The sequence below is a fragment of the Phragmites australis genome, chromosome 2, assembly GCF_958298935.1.
Source record: "Phragmites australis chromosome 2, lpPhrAust1.1, whole genome shotgun sequence".
NCBI classification, from domain to species: Eukaryota; Viridiplantae; Streptophyta; class Magnoliopsida; order Poales; family Poaceae; genus Phragmites; species Phragmites australis.
In genome coordinates, this window is record NC_084922.1 from 25,036,290 (window position 1) to 25,055,180 (window position 18,891).

The following is an 18,891-nucleotide window of genomic DNA, read 5'->3' on the forward strand; positions in this document are numbered from 1 at the left end:
CCGCTTTGCCGGTTGGTCGAGGCCCGATCGACGGAGAACCCCGAGGTTGCAGCCCGTCGTTTCTACTTCGATCGGTAGCTGATAGCAGCACTGGTCGACCGTTGGAGGCCGGAGACACATACGTTCCACCTACCGTGCGAAGAGATGACCCCGACCCTGCAGGACGTGTCCTACCTCTTATGCCTTCCTTGCGCGGGAGCGGCTGTTGGGGTCATCGATATGCAGGATGACTGCATCAACGACATGCATCAGCGATTTGGGCCGGTGGAGCGAAAGGCGGACGCACCCCCCTACGTGCCTGAGTTCTTATCCGATGCACGAGGGCCAACGAAGAAGTGGATCCTACAGGTCCAGGTACGGTAACATGGAACCTATGGAATACTAACAAAGTATGTCGTAATGATCCTTTCTGACACCAGTCATTTTTGCAGCCGGCGTACACCGACCCACACGCCAACGCATACGCGGTCTCTAGACATTTGGTGGCCTACCTCCTTTGGTTGTTTGGATGGGTGATGTTCACTAGTGGCCAAGGCCACCTGGTTACGCGGACACTTGTGCCGTACGCCCGGTCGATAGCGGACGCTGATGCGGAGGACGTACCGCAGTTCAGCTGGGCATCCGCTGTTCTTGCAGCGATGTATCAGGCGCTCTGCGATGCATGCACGAAGAAGGAGGCACTAGCCACTTTCGTCGGGTGTCCACTTCTTCTTCAGCTGTGGTCGTACGAGCATTTTGCCATAGGCAGGCCGGTGGTGGATCGCTCCCCGTACCCAAAGGAATGGTACGACGAGACGGACGAGGACGCGCCCACAATGGCCTCGCTGTGGTGTCGTCGACGAGTACGTATTTTACATTAACAGTTTTATTCGTACTATGTTAGTTGCTGAATATTTGTATTCATGTTTGTCACTCAGCCACACTGGGCCCACGAGCAGCCTCACAGCGCATACGAGCATTTTCGTACCCAGTTCGACAGGCTAGGTTCCAACGATGTGGTATGGGAGCCATACAGCGTTCGGTCCGTGCATACACGGGCAGGGTTGGGTTTGTCACCCTTGTGCACCCGCGACGAGGAGTACTGACTCACCAAGGCGCCCCTTGTCTTCGATATCTATATCGAAGAGTACTCACCGCACCGCGTCATGTGGCAGTTTGGCCGTCACCAGGCATTCCCGGTCGTCCCCATCCGTACCGTCCCCTTGCAAGTCCACAGGTACACTTGCAAAGTTACAGTTTGAGCAACCTTCAGTTCAGTTTCACTTACATTTGCCGTGGTATGAATGCAGGTACACGCGGAAAGGCCAGCCAGCTGGCAACCTCTGGGCGGACCGCTTGGCCCCTTACATGGCAACATTTTTTACTACTTTCAAAACCATATTGTTCGTATCTAACGTGATTATTTGTTCACAGGCCCCTCCAGCCAGTACACATGGACACCTGCCGAGCCTTCACAGTCCTCCTACCCTAGTCAGGAGGATGAGGCTGGCCCCGACACTGCATACGACATCGTCCGGGACTTCTTCGGAGGCACACCTGACTACGACGTCCTTCAGCGGTCCCAGGTTTCCAGTGCACCGCTTCGGACACAGCACACGCACGACGAGCCCTCGACACCGGTGGTCCCTACTAGGCCTACCAGAAACGTCGGCCCACCCGACCCCCTCACCTACTCCAGGGGTCATGTGAGGGTTAACCAGCGGCATCGAGACCATGATGGGGCGCACGGGCGACGGCAACGAGGGAGGCATGAGTAGCATTTTACATGTAATGTAACTAACATATGCATATTCGCTTCGTGATGTACTCCTATGTATTAAGACACGTTCACTTTGTATGATCGACTTAGCATTTCGTAAATGCATTTCATATTCAGACACGTTCAATGAAGAAGTGACCACAGCACTAAACTTTAACCATGACTTGACAACACATGCCTCCTGCAACAGGCTTTAAACAAGATGTGACAACACTACCCAGCTTTTTCCAATCAGTAAATGACAACACGGGTACCAATAAACGTAGAATCTCTGACCATAGGCAACGACAAAACTTTCCCATTCTTCAAGATGGAATCCGATGCTCCTCCCAGAAGCTACGCCCATGCCCTCACTCCTTTCTTCAAGACCGAATCCAATGCTCCTGCCTCCCCCAACTATAAATAGCCGAACCTCCTTACGGTGAAGCATCGCTCGTTTCTCATATCTCTCAAGGGCAATGTCTTCCTCAGCTCCATCGAGCCCACCAAAGAAACATTGGGAGACTACCATACCTGAAGGTCTCGAACCACCAATGTGCTTCTGTGGTGACCTTTGTAAGCTCCGCGAGTCGCAGGACATCTCATACACCTATGGACTGCGCTTCTTCATGTGTGCCAACTACGAGTATGACAAGCCTCGCCATGCAACAACTGGTTATCGACCGGTACGGTAACAGATATCCGCCTCATCTCTTCCGATTACGCACCCTCTTTTACTAACCGCTCATCTTGTTCCATTTGTTCAGTCCCCTCCACCGCTCTGTGATTTTATTCAGTGGCTCGACAATGAGCAAAATGACTCACAGAAGCTGTGGGTCGACATGAACATGAGGTGGAGAAGGGAAGCCTACGCACGTCGTGAGTACGAACAACAGCAAGAGGAGCTTCGCCTCAAGCGGGAGGAAGAAGAGCGTATGAGGAAGGCGGCCCACGATCGTATCGTGGCTCAGGCTCGAGAAGCTGAGAGGGAAAGGAAGCGGGAGAGAGCCCGCCGTGCTAAGGCGGCAGGTCCCGATGCCCTCCGAAAGGGAAAGTATCCTAGATGCACGCAGTAGAGAGTACCTAATGTAACCCGACATACGTTCCTTCCCTAAGGCATGTTATGATTAGGATCGGCGCACTAATAAGTAGGTCTTAGTGCGAACCGTACATGCCACCTTTGTTTCCTCATCGTATCGTCGCGGTTACAGTGTATTGATATGTTTTCACCATGTGTTCAATACTATGTTTGTCCTCGTTCCCACCCCATACCCACGTAAAATGCTGCAACTACTAATTATTGATTTTTTTCTCCCGTTATTACATAACCTACTCCAAATTTAATTTCTTAATTTCCTTAGACCCCTTCCTTTTTAATTTCTTTAATTATAAAAATAATACATTTTTAGAGGATAAAATGGGAAAAAAATTAATTTTACATGAAAAAATGGCCCTAACCGCCCTCTGAGAGGGCAGCTAGGGCTAACCGCCCCCCTCAGGGCCTAACCGCCCCTTGAGAGGGCGGTTAGCCCCTCTTGCCGCCCTCTGAGGGGGCGGGTAGGCCTACCGCCCTCTCACTCAGAGGGCTGCAGCCCCCTGAGAGGGCTGCGGGCGCCTAGTTCTGTAAATATTTTCCCCCGTAATCTATTTATTTAAATTTTAACTAAAAAAATATAAAAATAAAAAAACTCATGAATTCCATGGATCTCGTCCTAGCTATTGCTTGCAGATGCAGAGATCCGAGCCGGAGCTGGGGCAGGCAGGGTGCATGGGCTGCTGGAGCATGCAGGGCCAACTATTCCGATCCATTCCTTGTTCTGTTCGTCTTTGGTTTCTGATTTTTTTATATATTTTATTTCTTTAATATTTCAAAATACATTATCGTTTTAAAAAACCACATATCTAACCTATCATCGTCCGTTACTCCGGTGGTCAGTGAATTAAATAATCGAAGAGAGTAAGATCTCACCCGTTCAGCGGGTGAGATCAAGTTCTCGTCCGTTGAATAGGTGAGACCTTCATGTCGCTCATTTAGCGGGCGATATGTTAGGCGATATGTGCATATATAAAATTTTATTTTTTAATTTAACTTTTTTTTATATGGCAATTTGAAAAATAGTGCACGTTCATTCAGCGAGAAATGTTAGTTATGTAAATAGTTGTTGATACTTGTTATTGTTTTGAAAATTTTGGTTCGATGTAAATTTGTCAATATTTGTTTATTATTTGATGTAAAATTGTATGAGTAATATTTTAGTGAAGTAATGTTGGGAGGATACAAAATCTATTTTTTTTCGAACAATTGTAGTTGTGAAGCACTATTAGGTTACATACGCTGATAAATATTACGTGTGACATGGGGTTTATCATCGCTGCGTGAAACGACGCTAACTATAAAGAGATGGCGACAATAAACATTAGCATATATGTTACGCCTAAAAACTAACCCAATAGCGTGCCGTTACTCATCCTAACATGCCTTAAGAATGAAAAAAAATACCAAGTTATAATAGATTCTCTCTACTGAGTGCACTTAGGATATTTGCCCTTTCGCATGGCTTCGGGGCCCTGCGTCTTAGCACGACAGGCCCTCTCCCTCTTCCTTTCCCTCTTTTGATTCGCGTGCTTCAGCTGCGGCGCGCTCCTTCGTTGTCTTCCTAATGAGCTTCTCCTCCTAATGCTTTAGTCGTAGTTCCTTCTACTGTTGCTCGTACTCCCAATGTTCGTACGCTTCTCTCATCCGCTGCATGCTTATGTCGAGACTCACCGCTTCTGGTGCTCATTTTGCTCCATATCGAGCTATTCCATGAAGTCATAGATAGGTGGAGGAGACTGGACAAATGAAAGAAAATGAAAGATTAGTAAGACAGTATATGAAATCATATGGAAAGTGCCACATAGTGATCTATGTCACTATACTGGTGGGTACTTGTACGATCCATATCAAGGCTTGTCGTACTGGTAGTTGTCACACATAAAGAAGCATATGCTATATGTGTAGGAGATGTTCTGGAACTCACGAAGCCTACAAGGATCACCACAGAAGCATATCGATGGTTCGATCCCTTAGGGGATGAAAATTCTCAAATATTTTTTGGGTGGGCTTGTTGGAGCTAAGGAAGATATTGGAGTTAAGAGAGCTGAGGAAAGAATGGTGTATCCATGGTTCAAGGTAGGGTTATTTATGGTGACTAGGGGCTGGTGCATGGACTGAGTGCATGGTCTTGCATGGGGCTGGAGCATATGATTCACTATGAAAGCTAAAAGAAGTTATGGCATTGATGCTTGACAGAGATTCCCTGTGAAAGTTATTGCTTGGTGTGGTCATTTCATTCTACAAAAGTTCAGCAAAGAGTTATTGTTGCCTGTGCATGGAACGCTGAGAATCCTATAAAATCATTGAGCTTAGAAAAAAGTATTGGTACAATGACAAAACCTGACTATTTCATTGAAGAAAGTAAAGTACATCACAAATAAGGATCATCATAAGCATTCAATGCCTGTTTGTGGGTACATTACATAAGGCAATATGTACCGACTCGTACATATTCTACGAGAAGTTACAATGACATGTAGTACTTCATCGCTAAACGAAGTATGCCTTATGGAAAGATAGATTGCTAGGTACAAGAAAATATCTACTATGTAGGTAACAAAGATGAAGGCTTCTAATCCATATATTCCCAGTGGATCTCTTAAAAGTTGAATCCATAGGGATAGGGCTTGCTGCATACATACCCTTGTGCCATTCCGTGTTCCACAGGCCCCGACACAACCGGTACGCCACACATGTATTGTGGAGGAACCTGTATGTTACCGCATGTAGTGAGGTACTTATCCCACCACTCTTCATTGAGCTCGTATTGCCTCATCTTCGGCCGTTCAACATCTGCGTGCCTCATTGCCTCAGCCTCATCGTAGCCGTAGTTGATGTTCGTATACTCTTTTTTGTTTGCATGCCATTCGTACTTGCACCTAGGCTTGCCATACTGTTGGAGGGAAGCAGGTGAATTAGATGAATTTCGTAGCACAGTAGGATGTCATGCACACTTACTCTACAACAGAACCAAGCAACCATGGCAACAGAGAACGGTTTCAGGCTTCTATTATACCGTAGTCGCATCGTGATATGCGTGCCTCGTGCTCTTCTATCTCCAACTCCAGCTCCCTCTTCTTCTGCTCTTGATCTTCATTTCTCCTTCGCTCTTCGTCCTCACAATTGCATCTGTCAAGGATGTCGCGTCATAGCTCGTAAGGTCCCATGTTGCCCTTACCCTTGTCGAAACCAGAGCTAAACCCGGAAGCCATGGAAGGGATTGTGTTGGATTGTGTTGGAGAAGAAGTAGCCACGGATGGGTTACGCTTCTATACACAAGAGGGGTATACTGCCAGCAATGTTGAGTGTGTTGGAGGGAGAGTTATTGCGATGCTAGGGTGGGTCTCAAGGATTCCTTTCACACATATGTTGAAAGCATCTGCTGACAGAGAGAGAAAGATGCGTTGTACTATAGAAGAAGGGATAATGTCACAGGCGAGTGTTTCCTCATCATTTTACTGCATGTAGTCAGGATGTGTCGAAGCTATAGGATAGGATGCATAAAGCTCTGTCATGTGGTCACTGCGTGTGTAAAGTATGAGTCATGATAGAGGAGTTATCATTTCATGGTTAAAGATGAGTCATGTAGTCACTTCATGTCTAAAGTGTGAGTCATGACAGAGATGCTGTGCTACAGCAAGGTGTTGTCATTTCATGCTAAAAGTTGAGGAGGGGAGGAGAGGAGAGTGGGCTCGGGCTCGGCCTGAGAAGAGGAAAAGAAAGGATGGGCTGAAGGATGGAGTTCGGCCCATAGGAAAAAAAATGATTTTTCTTTTATGAAACCTTTTCAAACTTTTCAAAAATCAAATGATGCACCTCGACGTTTTTCAAAAATCATTTTCCCACAATAAAACTCTAATGCATCTACTCCAGCATGAATGCATCAAACTTTTAATATAGTCTAAGTTAATTATTTAATTTACAAAGTAAGTTTTCCACCTAGGATTTTCAAAAGAAGAACAACACCCTAATTCTAAAGAAAAGATAAATTATTACTATTTTCAAAAAGTTGAAAATTAGGGTGTTACAATGGGGGTTCCCGCTCCCTCTCACCGCCGATGAGCTCGCCAGAGGGGAGGAGGGAGGGGGACTGGGGGTGATGGTGTTGGAAACCCTAGGGATCGAGAGTGGAGCTGCGAGTCAAAGTTAGTGTTGCAGTCTACTATAAGGTTTGACACGGTTCATCCCCTTCTTTTATCTGCATTCTAAGGACTCCTAATCTAGTGCCTGCCACCCACCAAGAACTAAATCATGCTAGTAATATATATAGTTTTTGGTTCATCGTTTGTAACATAATCAGGTTACGGAGTGAAAGCGATACCGTTAGTTAGCATTTGGTTGGATGTTTCTCGTAGTATCTTACAGTGTAATCAGTTGCCAGGTAGTTCTCAACCGATTCCCCCCGTCGTGGACTGTTATCGCTTTACGGTATCTCACAGAGAAGACACTACAAATTCATCCCTCCTCCTGCGCGTGAGCACCACCACCCCCTCTGCCTTCCCCCTTACAAGGAACTCCTCCGACAAACCACGCGCTGCCTCCTCGTTGGCTCGCTCGCCTTAGCACCCTGACATGCAGGTGAGCAGACCATCTCGGCAGGGTGCGCACGACACTCTGCGGTAGCAGTAGTGGCTGCGTAAGGAGAAGTAGCAAGGGCTCTGACAGGGAAGAGCAATGGCTACGTGAGCCATTCCTTGAGCTATGGAACCCATATCAGTGGGTTCGTAGCCCCGACTGGAAGCAGAAGGGGCCGATGATGAGGAGGTGCTGCCATGAGAGGAGAGGCCTGCCAAGCGAGCTCATCACTGGTGGAGATCAGTCAGTGTAGGCATCAATGGACTTAGGGAAGTGAGGCTGAGCTTTGAGACACCAGTGATGAGGGTAGGTAGACACCGGTTCCAGCGACGACAAGACGAACAGCGGCGCCAGGATGGGGTTCAAACGGAGTGAAATAAAGGTGTTGGTTCAATTTTCAGGCTAGGACGAGGAATTTGGTCTCCTTGTACCTCAGCGGGAACACAATTGTGGGTGGAGTTCTTCCTGGGCGGGCACCTTATCCTGCTTTTCTTCGTGATGTGGAGGATGTTTCTTAGTGGTTCCGACTGTTTCACACGTTGGCTATCGCTTATGTCTTCGATATGAAGTGGAGCTCGGCGTCGTGGTTGCTTTGGCTCCTAGAATAGGAGGACCACAATGCATTTTTTTTTTTATCAAAGCTGATATCTGATATCTTATGAAACCAAATAAAAATTGCAATCTCCGATCTGACCTCTGATTCACTTATAATTTGATTTCATTTTCATTTGCGCTACCACTCCCTCAACCAAACGCTAGCGTAGTACGAGATGATTAGCACATTGATTGATGATCGATTCGTACTTAATAATCACCTCTATCGATGTGAAGCCGTAGCATGTATCACGGCGCGTGCACGCCTTTGCTGATGAGTTGACACTCCTTGACAGTCAAAGATGAATGGGCGTCATGTACTGGATGACATAGCTGTAGCATGCATGCGCGGACCAGCACCAGTATGGCATGGCAGGAGTATATTCAAGGGTCAGTGAGGGAGACCCATTGGTGGGCTTCTCGAGAGCACGCCCATCTCGGCTGGAATCTAGGGGTACACGCTCCTGCAGCAAGTGGGCCTTAGCCCAAAGGGAATGTCCGTACGGTCTCGCCCACACGCACCAAATGCGTCGTCACGAAATTTTTTATTTTTATATTTTTAAATAAAAATTGCAAATATAAAAATTATAAATCTAGACTATTAGGTTTATGTGGCACAAACCATAAAACATGTGGTTTTCTAACTAGGGCCGTACAACCTGGTGGTTTATGAAATTAATTCATATCTATTTGAGATTTGCTGTGAAACATTTTTTTAATCGGTCCCAAACATCTTGTTCATTAGTTCCAAGCCGATAGTCTCTTCCTAGTAAAGGTAAGCTTAAGCGTGAGAAGCTTCTGGCCTAGCAGGTTCATGAAATTCACTTGGATATATAAGTTGTAGTACATATGAACCAGTTATTAGAACAACGAGCGATAAAAGTAAAGACAAATAAAGCACTTAAGCAATAAATTAGTAGGCTTCTCTACATCATATATAAATGCATGGCAAGCTCAGGCGAAAACTTGAAGTGTGGTCGATTTTTCTCATTTGAAAATCACCAAAAGCTAAAAAGCACCCGTGCAAACAGTAAACAAATATCCGGTTAAGATTCAGAGGTGTGATGGCAGCATCTCATCGAGAATTTCTCGCACGCAAACCGAGGACCAAAAGGCCGGTCGGCCCGTTTTCTTGCCTTTTAAACAAAGCGCTGGATTGAATCAAAAAGGGAAAGGGAATGATTCCTTTAACGTCCCTTTTGATGCAGTGTGTCTGCGCCTATGCCTCTGCCTGCCGTGGCTACTCCACGCCTGTCTAACCTCTTTAATTTGGATAGGTTTTTTTTTTAAAAGGCATTAAGTTATTTAAGGTCCGATTTTTTTTTTCCGGTTTCTGAAGTTTTTGGCTAATTGAGAAAACGGTTATAGCTAATTAAAAGAAGCTTTTCTGATTTTTAATTTACTAAAAAACTAAAAAATTACTATAAAAACTAACAACTAAAATTTAATAGACACAACTGTTTCTTTAACAAGTTAGAAACTCTAAAACCATATTATATCCAAACAGAGCCTAAACAGCTCACCCAACCCTGACCTGACCGCCGAGTGGGCTCAGACAGACCCCCTCACGCCGACGCATCGATCGGCACCGGCATCGCCATGGCACGAGGGTGCATCCATCGTCCTCCTCTCCTCGGCGACGGACGCGATAAACTACGATTAATGAATCAAGCAACGCTTTCTCTTTTTACCTTTAATCTGCTTTTGCTTTGCTGCCTTCCCTGCGATCGACGACGACGGCGCGAAAGCGAGCAATGATAACCCTATGATTAATCTTTCCCCGGCGTCACTCTCTTTTGCTAGGGTTTTGTATGCACGAAGTAAAAGGCCTTTCTTTGAGCAGGCAGATTAACTATATATGCGTGTTAGAAAGTTGCCATGATGGTGTTTCGAGCTAGTACAAGTACGACCTGACCTCTCTTCTCCTCCATCGCCATTTGGATCGGGACTTGGAAAGCTTGCTGCTAGCTCACACGCACTGGAAAAGGTTGCCTTTGCGCGCGCATGCATGCACGCACGCACGCACGCACATGAAAAGATGGAGACGATTAAGTAGCTGATTAGACTCGATAACCCTAAAGCTAGTTCAAAAAAGGCGCAAACTTTTCGAGCCCTTTTCCTTGTGCTCGGCGAAAGGAGTTGTAGTTAATCTCTTAAAGCACGTTAAGGATACATGCATACATGCAACGGATTAGTTTTCAAAGAAATGGACATTTAAAAAGCAGAGGTTAAATTAACTGAGCCATTTGCATCCATGATTGATTCCATCGATATGATCGATCGATCATCTCTCTAGTCACTGATGAGCTAATAATGATGAATCTATCATCATACGATGGTTTCACATTTGAGAAGCATAACAACATGTTTCAATGTCTCAAATCTATCTAACTAAATCAGCTGCTCAACGTACCCTCCTTCTCGTAGGGTTTCTGCTGCTGCCGGGAAGGTGAAGGCCGGCACGCCGTTGCCATTGCTGTAGACCAGTGGCCCAGCCATGGTAGTGGTGCTGTTGTTCACGTTGGCGTTTGCGTAATTCCGAGGGTCTAGGGTTTGCAGCTCCCTGACCTGGGATTTGAGGAAGCGGAGGTAGTTGGCGGCCTCGTCGAGCATGGAGGCGGTGTCCATCTTGGCGCCGCCGGGGACGAGCTTCTGCAACACGCGGAGCCGCTCGCTGATGCGCTCCCGCCGATGCCGCGCGGCCACCGTCTGTGGGTCGGAGGAGATGCACACGTTGCGCCGGCGCGGCCGCTCGCCGGCCTCCTCGGAGCCGAGGGACACCGGGCGCATCGCCGCCACGCGGTAGATCATCTCCTTCACCTGCGCCAGCGCCTCCGTGTCCGGCTCGTACATGGGGTCGTCGCTGGCGCCGGCGTTCCTGCCGTCGAAGCTGATGCTCGACGAGCCACTGCTCAGCGACGGCTTCGACCTCTTGGAAGCCGGAGCCTGAGCACTCGTGCTGAAGGCGATCTGGATGCCGCCGTCGCCAGCTGTGGTGGACGCCAGGAGGCTGCACAGAGAGCTCTCCTGCGCCGGCACAGAAGATGTCTCGGCAGCCTTTCGCTTCCTGTTTGGCCGTCGCTGCCTTCGGACACCGCCGCCACCGTGTCTACCTTCTTCACAGTGCTGGCTCGTCGTCGCCGTCCTGGCCGCCGCCGTTGTTGTTACCGCGCCGGGCACATCGGTTTCATTGCCGGAGAAGACCGGCGCATCAACGAGGCCGCTGCTGTCAACTGCAGCGGCGTTTGTGAAAGCAGCTGGTACAGAAGTTACCGTGACAGCGGCTGTTTCTGGTGACAGGTCGTAGTCGGCAGCCATCCCCATCGCGCCGTGATGGCGATGGTGATGCTGCTGTCGCTGCAGGACATCCACGTCAACGTCCGCGTAGGCGGGCATTGGCGTCGCTATTGCTGAGAACGCGACGGCCTCCCCGACGCCACGGGCCGCCGCCGGCACCGCCACCTTGCTGCCGCAGGGCGTCTGGATGCCCTGAAGCTCCAGGATCGCCGCCGCCAGCGCCTCGTCCAGCACCAGCCTCTCCAGCACCGTCATGCTTCCTCCCTCGACACCGCCAGCCTCCGGTGGCAGAAAGACTGCCTCGCCATCGCCGCCACCCCCAGCGCCGCCGCTCCATGCGCTCTCGGTTAAGACGATCATATCGTTGAAGCTATGATCCATCCGGGAAAACCTATCAAGAAACGATCGCACTTAGCTTGCACGCTAGCTATCGAGCTGATCTGACCAAGAAGCACATGCGAGCTGAACTGGTCACTGATCCGATCATGAAGCACATGGAACTACCGAAGTTGGAAGAAAGCTGTGTGGTAGATATGGGCGCCATTAAATCGACCAAGAACTTGCACAGATGCATGATACTACGAAATATCGCAACGTACCTTGATTAATGCGACGCAAAGTTGGAGGTCTGAAGAGGGGATGTGTGGGGGTGGGGGTGACTCGCACCACACACTTTCACTGCACTGTTGATCTAATACTCGCAAGCTATAGCTAGCTGCTGCTGCACTACTGAGCATTCATGCATGAAACCTACTAGCTCGAGGTAGGAGGAGAGGGGAGCCCTGCAGCTGCAAAAGACGACTGATCAAAGAAAGCAATAAGACAAGATGCCTGACTGCGGCGAGCAACTCAGACTCTGCTTTTGGATTTTGCTATGAGCAATTTCTCTCTCTCTCTCTCTCTCTCCCTCCCTCTCTCTCTCTCTATGCTCTTTGCTTTCTCTCTCCTGTGTATGCAGTGAGTTTGCTCTAGCAAAAGGCTGCAGGGAAGAAAAGTATGGTCTTATAAAGAGGCCAATAGATGGATGGCTTGAAAGATGTGTGTGCACTGCATTTGCATAGCATATATGGGAGGATTACAGACTCTTGCAATAGTTGATGGTCCTCACTACACTTGGCACTTTGTGCAGCAGTACTGCAGTGATACACACATCTAGCAGAGCAGAGCCGCCTCTTCAATGTAGTGTCACTCACTTTTGTATGCATCTCTAGTTAATGGCCATATTAATTGGGTTCTGAAAGATAAGCTCTAGCTATCTAGCCGGCTAGCTTTTGGACAGTGTAACACGGTCCAACTCTGCCTAGAGTCATAGACCTGCATAGATAGAGGCAGGCCAGGCTCAATTTTATTGTACATGCAGGCAGGGATATACTCCAATCCTATCATAACAGAAGGGTATGCAGGGATTTGCTTGGATTAGTTTAAATGATCATGAATTAATATAAATAACCCCCAGAGGAGAGGAGGGAGAAAAGGGTCTGGTATTGATTAAATTAAGTGCATCCACTTGCATATATTTGTATGATTTGATTGCCATTTAGTGTGGGAAAGGGATTGATCAAAGTACCAGTGTTTTTTTGGGCTAAATATCTTGCAAAGGTGAGCTCATGAGCACCACTGCCCCTTGTCCACTATACTATACAGTATACTCCCTCCAGTTTCCTAATTCTTATCGCTAGAGTGTTCTGCATCCAGTATAAAAATTTATGTCGTTGTACCGTTTTGCAGGCAGTTTTGGATGACTTTACCCTTGTTCTCTTGATGGCGCCATATATTACCAAGCCGGCACCGCAAGCGTATTGGTTCCAAAGCCGCCGCTTCGGTGACACTGGAGCTACATCGGGCGTGACACGCGGGCTTGATTGATTGCTACGAGAGGTTGCCGCGCTTGAGCTCTCCATGCACCGTGCCTGTGAGACATTGATCGCATGACGTATTCTAACACGCGTGTAGTGCGAGCGAAAAAAATACAAGCACGAGCGAGCGAGTGCAGCATAACACGACAAAAAAAAGCTGATAAAAAAACCCACAAGTACCAAGACTCAAACCAGGGAATCCTAGCTTTGATAATTAGGAGCAAACCGCATGGACTGCAAGTATTTACTGACTAGATATAGCACTCCAAGCTACTCATTCCGTCCAAATCGCTAAGGTGCGTCTGTTTTTTTTTTTTTTGTACAGAACTAAAAGACGCATCTACATCTCCTTGTGGTTGTACCCCTCATTGAATGCATCTTCCTCATCGATATAGCAAGGCGCTATGGAAAGCAAACAAACACATAGCAAGGCACATCTGTTTTGCATCCCTTCCTTCTCTCTCGTCTCCCATAACAAAGGGTGTGGAGCTCGCCGGTCACGGATGGCGCGGAGCTCACCGGGCGCGGATGTCGCAGTGGGCAAGGATAGGACGACGGCGGTGGGCTACAACATGATTGTGCCAGACTCTGAGGATGGAAGCGGCGACGAGGCTGACATGGACGATGATCTTGCGGTGGGCACGGAGATCGCCGGGTGGGTGCGGGTGCGACGCTCTTCATAGGTCGGACAATGATGACAACATGGCGTATGTGTTGGACTCCGTCGACTATGTAGATCAAGCTGTCAACATCATTCCTAACTCCGATGACATGGCGTGCGTGTTGGATTCTCTCGCAGATGAAACTTGCATCCCTTACACTCTTGCAGATGACATGATGGTTAATGAATCATTCAACTGCAACCACTACTACAGAAATGGGCTTATATGCTGACCCATCACTAATAGTTACTAATAGGCCGGCAGTGATACGGTATCACTGTCAGTTCATAAGCTGTGTGGGAAGAATCTATCATATGGTTGATAAACCGGCAGTGATAAGGGTCATCACTGCCGGTTGATGGTTTGAGTCGGCACTAATGCCTAGCTCCATCATCACTACCAGCTGAAGCCATCGACCGGCAATGATACTGGAACATCACTGTCGGCTGGTGGTATGAGCCGGCAGTGATGTGTACAGTATAAAATAGTAGCTTGAGCATAACATCGTCTTTTTGGCCCCGGCGACCTTCCTCGTCCTCACCGACGTATCACTGCTTTTGATCCTTCTCCGTCTAATTCCATTGCTCGGTGAGCTTCACAATGCCACACCCAATCTTTTGCACACTCTAGTTCAATCATAGCCCGTTGTCACCCTATGCTCACGTAAGCCGGTCGGCTACCACCACGAGCTCGCCCACCTCCCTGACGAACTCCGGGCTGCGAGGTGCCTCTACCTGAGTTGAATGCACGGTGAGCTTCACCGCAGTTTAGGGAACCTCACCGCCCCCTTCCCTTCCATTCTCTCCCTTTCCAGCGCACCACCGCCATTAGCCTAGCTCCGCCACCCGCCATGATCATCGCTGGTCGTGCTTGCCATCAAACATGCGGTCGTTGACCCCTCAAATGAGTTCGCCATAGTGCGTTGAGCATTTTGGTACCCCTCCGTGGCCAAGCTCCACCGCCGTTCGCTTCCGGCGATCAGTCAAAGTTGGTCAACAACGATTGAAAAATCTAGAAAATTCCAAAAGCAAAATTAGTTTTATTGATAAATCGACTGAAATAATCTATAATTTGTAGAATAATATCTAAAGCTCAGAAAAATATGAAACAAAGTTTGTTCCTTTTTTTTTCACCATCTACATGATAAAAATACATGCATGAATGAAATGTTCACTGAAATACCTGTATTTCATTAAACATGTTGCAACTTGTTAATCCATAATTAAATCTTGAAATATCCAAAATTGGTCGATCAAACTTTGTTAATCTTCTGTTGTCATGCTTTGTACAAGAAAAATATATTTCAAGCATGAAATGTTTGTTTAGCACTAATTCTTTATTAATCTTGATTAAGCCTTTTAAACTTGATTAATTTCTACATAAATTAATAAAAATCATAAAATACGAAACTATTTTTTTAGGTCTTCTCTATGTATACCTTACACGGTAAAAATACCTTTTGCCATGTTGAGTACTTCTCTCATGTGAGTTTGTTTGAACTACCTCATTTAATTTTGGATTTAAAAATAGCAAGCATATAATTTGGTTAATTAAGTGCGCAAATGAACTCTAATTGATATGATTCTTCCTCTACTGCATTCATAACCTCATGTAATACATCTCTACCAAATTTCATGTTGTTTGGATCACATCTCATGACATTTCATTCATTGTCATTTCGATGCACTTTACCGCTATTTAGAGAATGACATTGCAGAGTATCATGAGGTTGATCCCGAGGGTGAATGTGATGTTTACTTTTAATAAGTTATAGCTATATGTATATCATGCATGTAAGGGTTGAATAATAATAAAAATTTCTAGGGATGGCACCAACAAACACTTATCGGAAGCGGACGCGAAAGCATACAAAAGACGGCTCCACCAACCCGGGCCAATTGCCAGTAGGAGATGGCAAGATAATTTATTTGTTGGTGATTGCAAAATATTTTAGATGTTATGAATTTGGATTTACAATAATGATATAATTGTGGATGGATAGAATATGGATGTACGATACTAGCTATGTGAGTGCAGAGTACTAGAATAGTGTGGAGTATTTTCTGGTAGCAACCGCGGCGCACAAGTCAAATACATAGTCTCAATACATGTGTTGTCCATGCGTCGATTGCGAGAACAAGAAGCAGTTTTCTACCACCCAGCAGATATATTACCACTTGATGCCAAGAGGCTTTATGCCTGGCTATACCCGTTGGACCGAGCATGTTGAAGCTGAGATCGTACAGGAAGGGCAATACATTGGTAGAGAAGACGAAGACTTGTGCACTGATATACTGGCTGACGAATACACCGATATGTCACCTGCCGGAGATACGTTGGTCGATGATGATCTAGATGAGATGTTGGACGACGCCGACGCTGATGATCTAGAGCAGATGTTGCGTGATGGGGAGGGAAACTTCACCAATGAAAGAGAGTTTTCAAAGTTCCAGCGTATGGTAGAGGACTCTAAAACACTATTGTTCCCAGGCTGTGAGAAGGAGCACACAAAGTTGTGTACCGTGCTTTCGCTGCTACAATTGAAGGAAAGCAACGTGTGGTCTGATACAAGGTTCACATAGTTGTTACTGTTCTTGAAGAAGTTGCTTTCAAAGGGAAATGTGCCCATTAGGGTTGTGTGCCCATTAGGGTTGTGTGCCCATTAGGGTTGGAAGTGCAAAAAATACATGCATGTCCAAACGATTGCATGTTGTATCGCGGAGAGCATACAAACTTGGAAGCGTGTCTCATCTGTGGTGCAACACAGTACATGCGTGACGGCGATGATATCGATGGTGAAGGAAAGAAGAAAAGACCTCCCATCAAGGTGATGCGGTATTTTCTTATAGTCCACCATTGGGAGTGTTTATTCATGAACAAAAGGCATGCTGAACTGATGTGATGGCACGTCAAGGAGCGCAAGGATAATGGAATGCTGAGACACCCCACTAATTTTATGCAGTGGAGAAATATCGATAGGAAATACAAGAGCCTTTTGCAGAAGATGCAAGGAATATAAGATTTGGGTTGAGTACGGATGGGATAAATCATTCGGTAACATGAGCAGTAGTCATAGCACTTGGCCTGTGACTATATGAATCTACAACCTTCCTCCTTGGTTGTGTATGAAGCGAAAGTACATTATAAAGCTGGTGCTGATACCAGGGCCGAGGCAACCTAGCAACGATATCGATGTCTACTTGAAACTATTAATGGAAGGTCTTGTAATACTATGGAACGATGGTATGCAAGTATGGGATGCATACAAAAGAGAGAATTTCACCCTACGCGCAATGCTGTTCGTAACAATCCAGAATTGGCGAGCCCTTGGCAACCTATCATGCCAGACTGTCAAATGATACTATGTATGCCTGCATTGCTTGGATGAAATAGAGAGCTTGTGGCTAAAAAACAACCGAAGAATGGTGTACCTAGGTCATCTTAAATTTCTTCACACGGATTACCCGTACCACAACAATAGGAGAGCTTTTAATGGAAAAGTTGAGACTCGATCATCTCCTAAGCATCGCACTAGGAGACATGTATATGAGATGGTAAAGGGACTTAGGGTAATCCTTGGAAAGGGACGCGGGAGTACACCGGTTCCGAAATCTAATCTTATAGCTCCTATGTTGAAAAAGAAATATATATTTTTTATGACTTAGCTTATTGGCCATATTTGGTGGTTCGACACGCAATCGATGTCATCCACATCAAGAAGAACCTGTGTGATAGCTTGATTGGTACGTTACTAGGCATACCTAGCAAAACAAAAGATACACTCCAAGCACGGAAGGACCTGAAATGTTTGAAACTAAGACATAATCTACATCTTGAAGATATACAAGAAGGCGACAAATATCTTGGTCCTATTAGCTACAATTTGATCAAGGCAGAGAAAATTGCAATGTGCAAGTGCTTGCATGGAATCAAAGGTCCATCTGATTACTCCGCCAACATAAAAAGACTAGTAAACATGAAAGATTTAAAATTTACTGGCATAAAGTATCATGATTGTCATGTGATGATGACACAGATGCTTTCAAATGCAATTAGAGGTATTCTACCGCCAAAGGTCTGAAACCCAATCATAAAGCTGTGTTCATTCTTCAACACGATATCACAGAAGGCCATTGATCTGACCAAGCTAGATAAGCTATAGGAAGATGTTATCGAGACTCTATCACAGCTTGAGACATGTTTCCCTCCATCATTTTTTTGGCATCATGGTGTATCTCATTGTTCACATTGTGAAAGAGATACAGATTCTTGGCCCCATGTTTCTGCATTAGATGTATCCTTTTGAGAGGTTAATGGGAGTTCTGAAGAAATATGTTTGTAACCGAAATCGGCTAGAAGGCTGCATGGCTGAAGGCTGGGGAACCGAGGAGGTTATTGATTTCTGCGTTGACTATATGAATCTCAAATCGATTGGTGTCTGTATCTCACCATGAGGGGATGCTACAGGGGAAATGGACGATAGGTGCAAACTCATTCCACACTAACGACCCTATTTCATTCACGCAAGTACATTTCGTAGTTCTGCAACAATCAGTTGTAGTTGACACGTATATCGAAGAACACCAGAAGATGCTATGCACCAAAAAACCAGGGAAGTCTGATGTTTGGATCACACTAGAGCACCGAGATCATTTTGGCGTCTGGTTATGTAGATAGGTGATGGATAAGCAGATAGAGTGTGCTCAGTTTAATGTATTGGCTCACAAACCGTCAACTATAATCCTCACATTCCAAGGATATGACATAAATGACTATACATTTATACGAGAGCTTAGGATAATAAGAGCGCCAACCAAAATAGTGGCATTCGTATAGATGCTTATGACTACAATGGAAATAGAGAGACAAACTACTGATTCATAGAGGAGATCTGGGAGCTCGACTATTGAGTGTTAAAGGTTCCTTTTTTCTGGTGCCAATGGGTCAGAATCCAAGGGGCATGAATATCGACAAGTATGGTATGACTATAGTAGACCAAAAACTCATTGGATATAGCGAAGAACCATTCGTACTTGCAAATGATGTTATACAAGTCTTCTATGTAAAATTTTG

General features: G+C 46.2%; 1 protein-coding gene across 2 annotated transcripts; it reads right to left on the minus strand.

Moving 5' to 3' along the window:
* Positions 1–10,216: 10,216 nt before the first annotated feature.
* On the minus strand, positions 10,217–12,517 carry LOC133904840 (transcription factor bHLH87-like). 2 transcript variants are annotated; one of them, XM_062346442.1, is made up of 2 exons: positions 11,900–12,517; positions 10,217–11,820 (listed from the first exon to the last, which is right to left on the minus strand). In XM_062346442.1, the coding sequence occupies exon 2, from the start codon at positions 11,679–11,681 to the stop codon at positions 10,395–10,397; it is 1,287 nt and encodes a 428-aa protein (XP_062202426.1). In that variant the 5' UTR covers positions 11,682–11,820; positions 11,900–12,517; the 3' UTR covers positions 10,217–10,394. The 2 variants fall into 2 exon arrangements, with proteins under 2 accessions (XP_062202426.1, XP_062202417.1); XM_062346433.1 differs by having other exon boundaries at positions 10,217–11,691; positions 11,900–12,512.
* Positions 12,518–18,891: the final 6,374 nt, after the last annotated feature.

Excerpts from the sequence above, each read along its gene's own strand:
- LOC133904840 (XM_062346442.1), bottom strand. The coding sequence starts at position 11,681 with ATGGATCATAGCTTCAACGATATGATCGTCTTAACCGAGAGCGCATGG.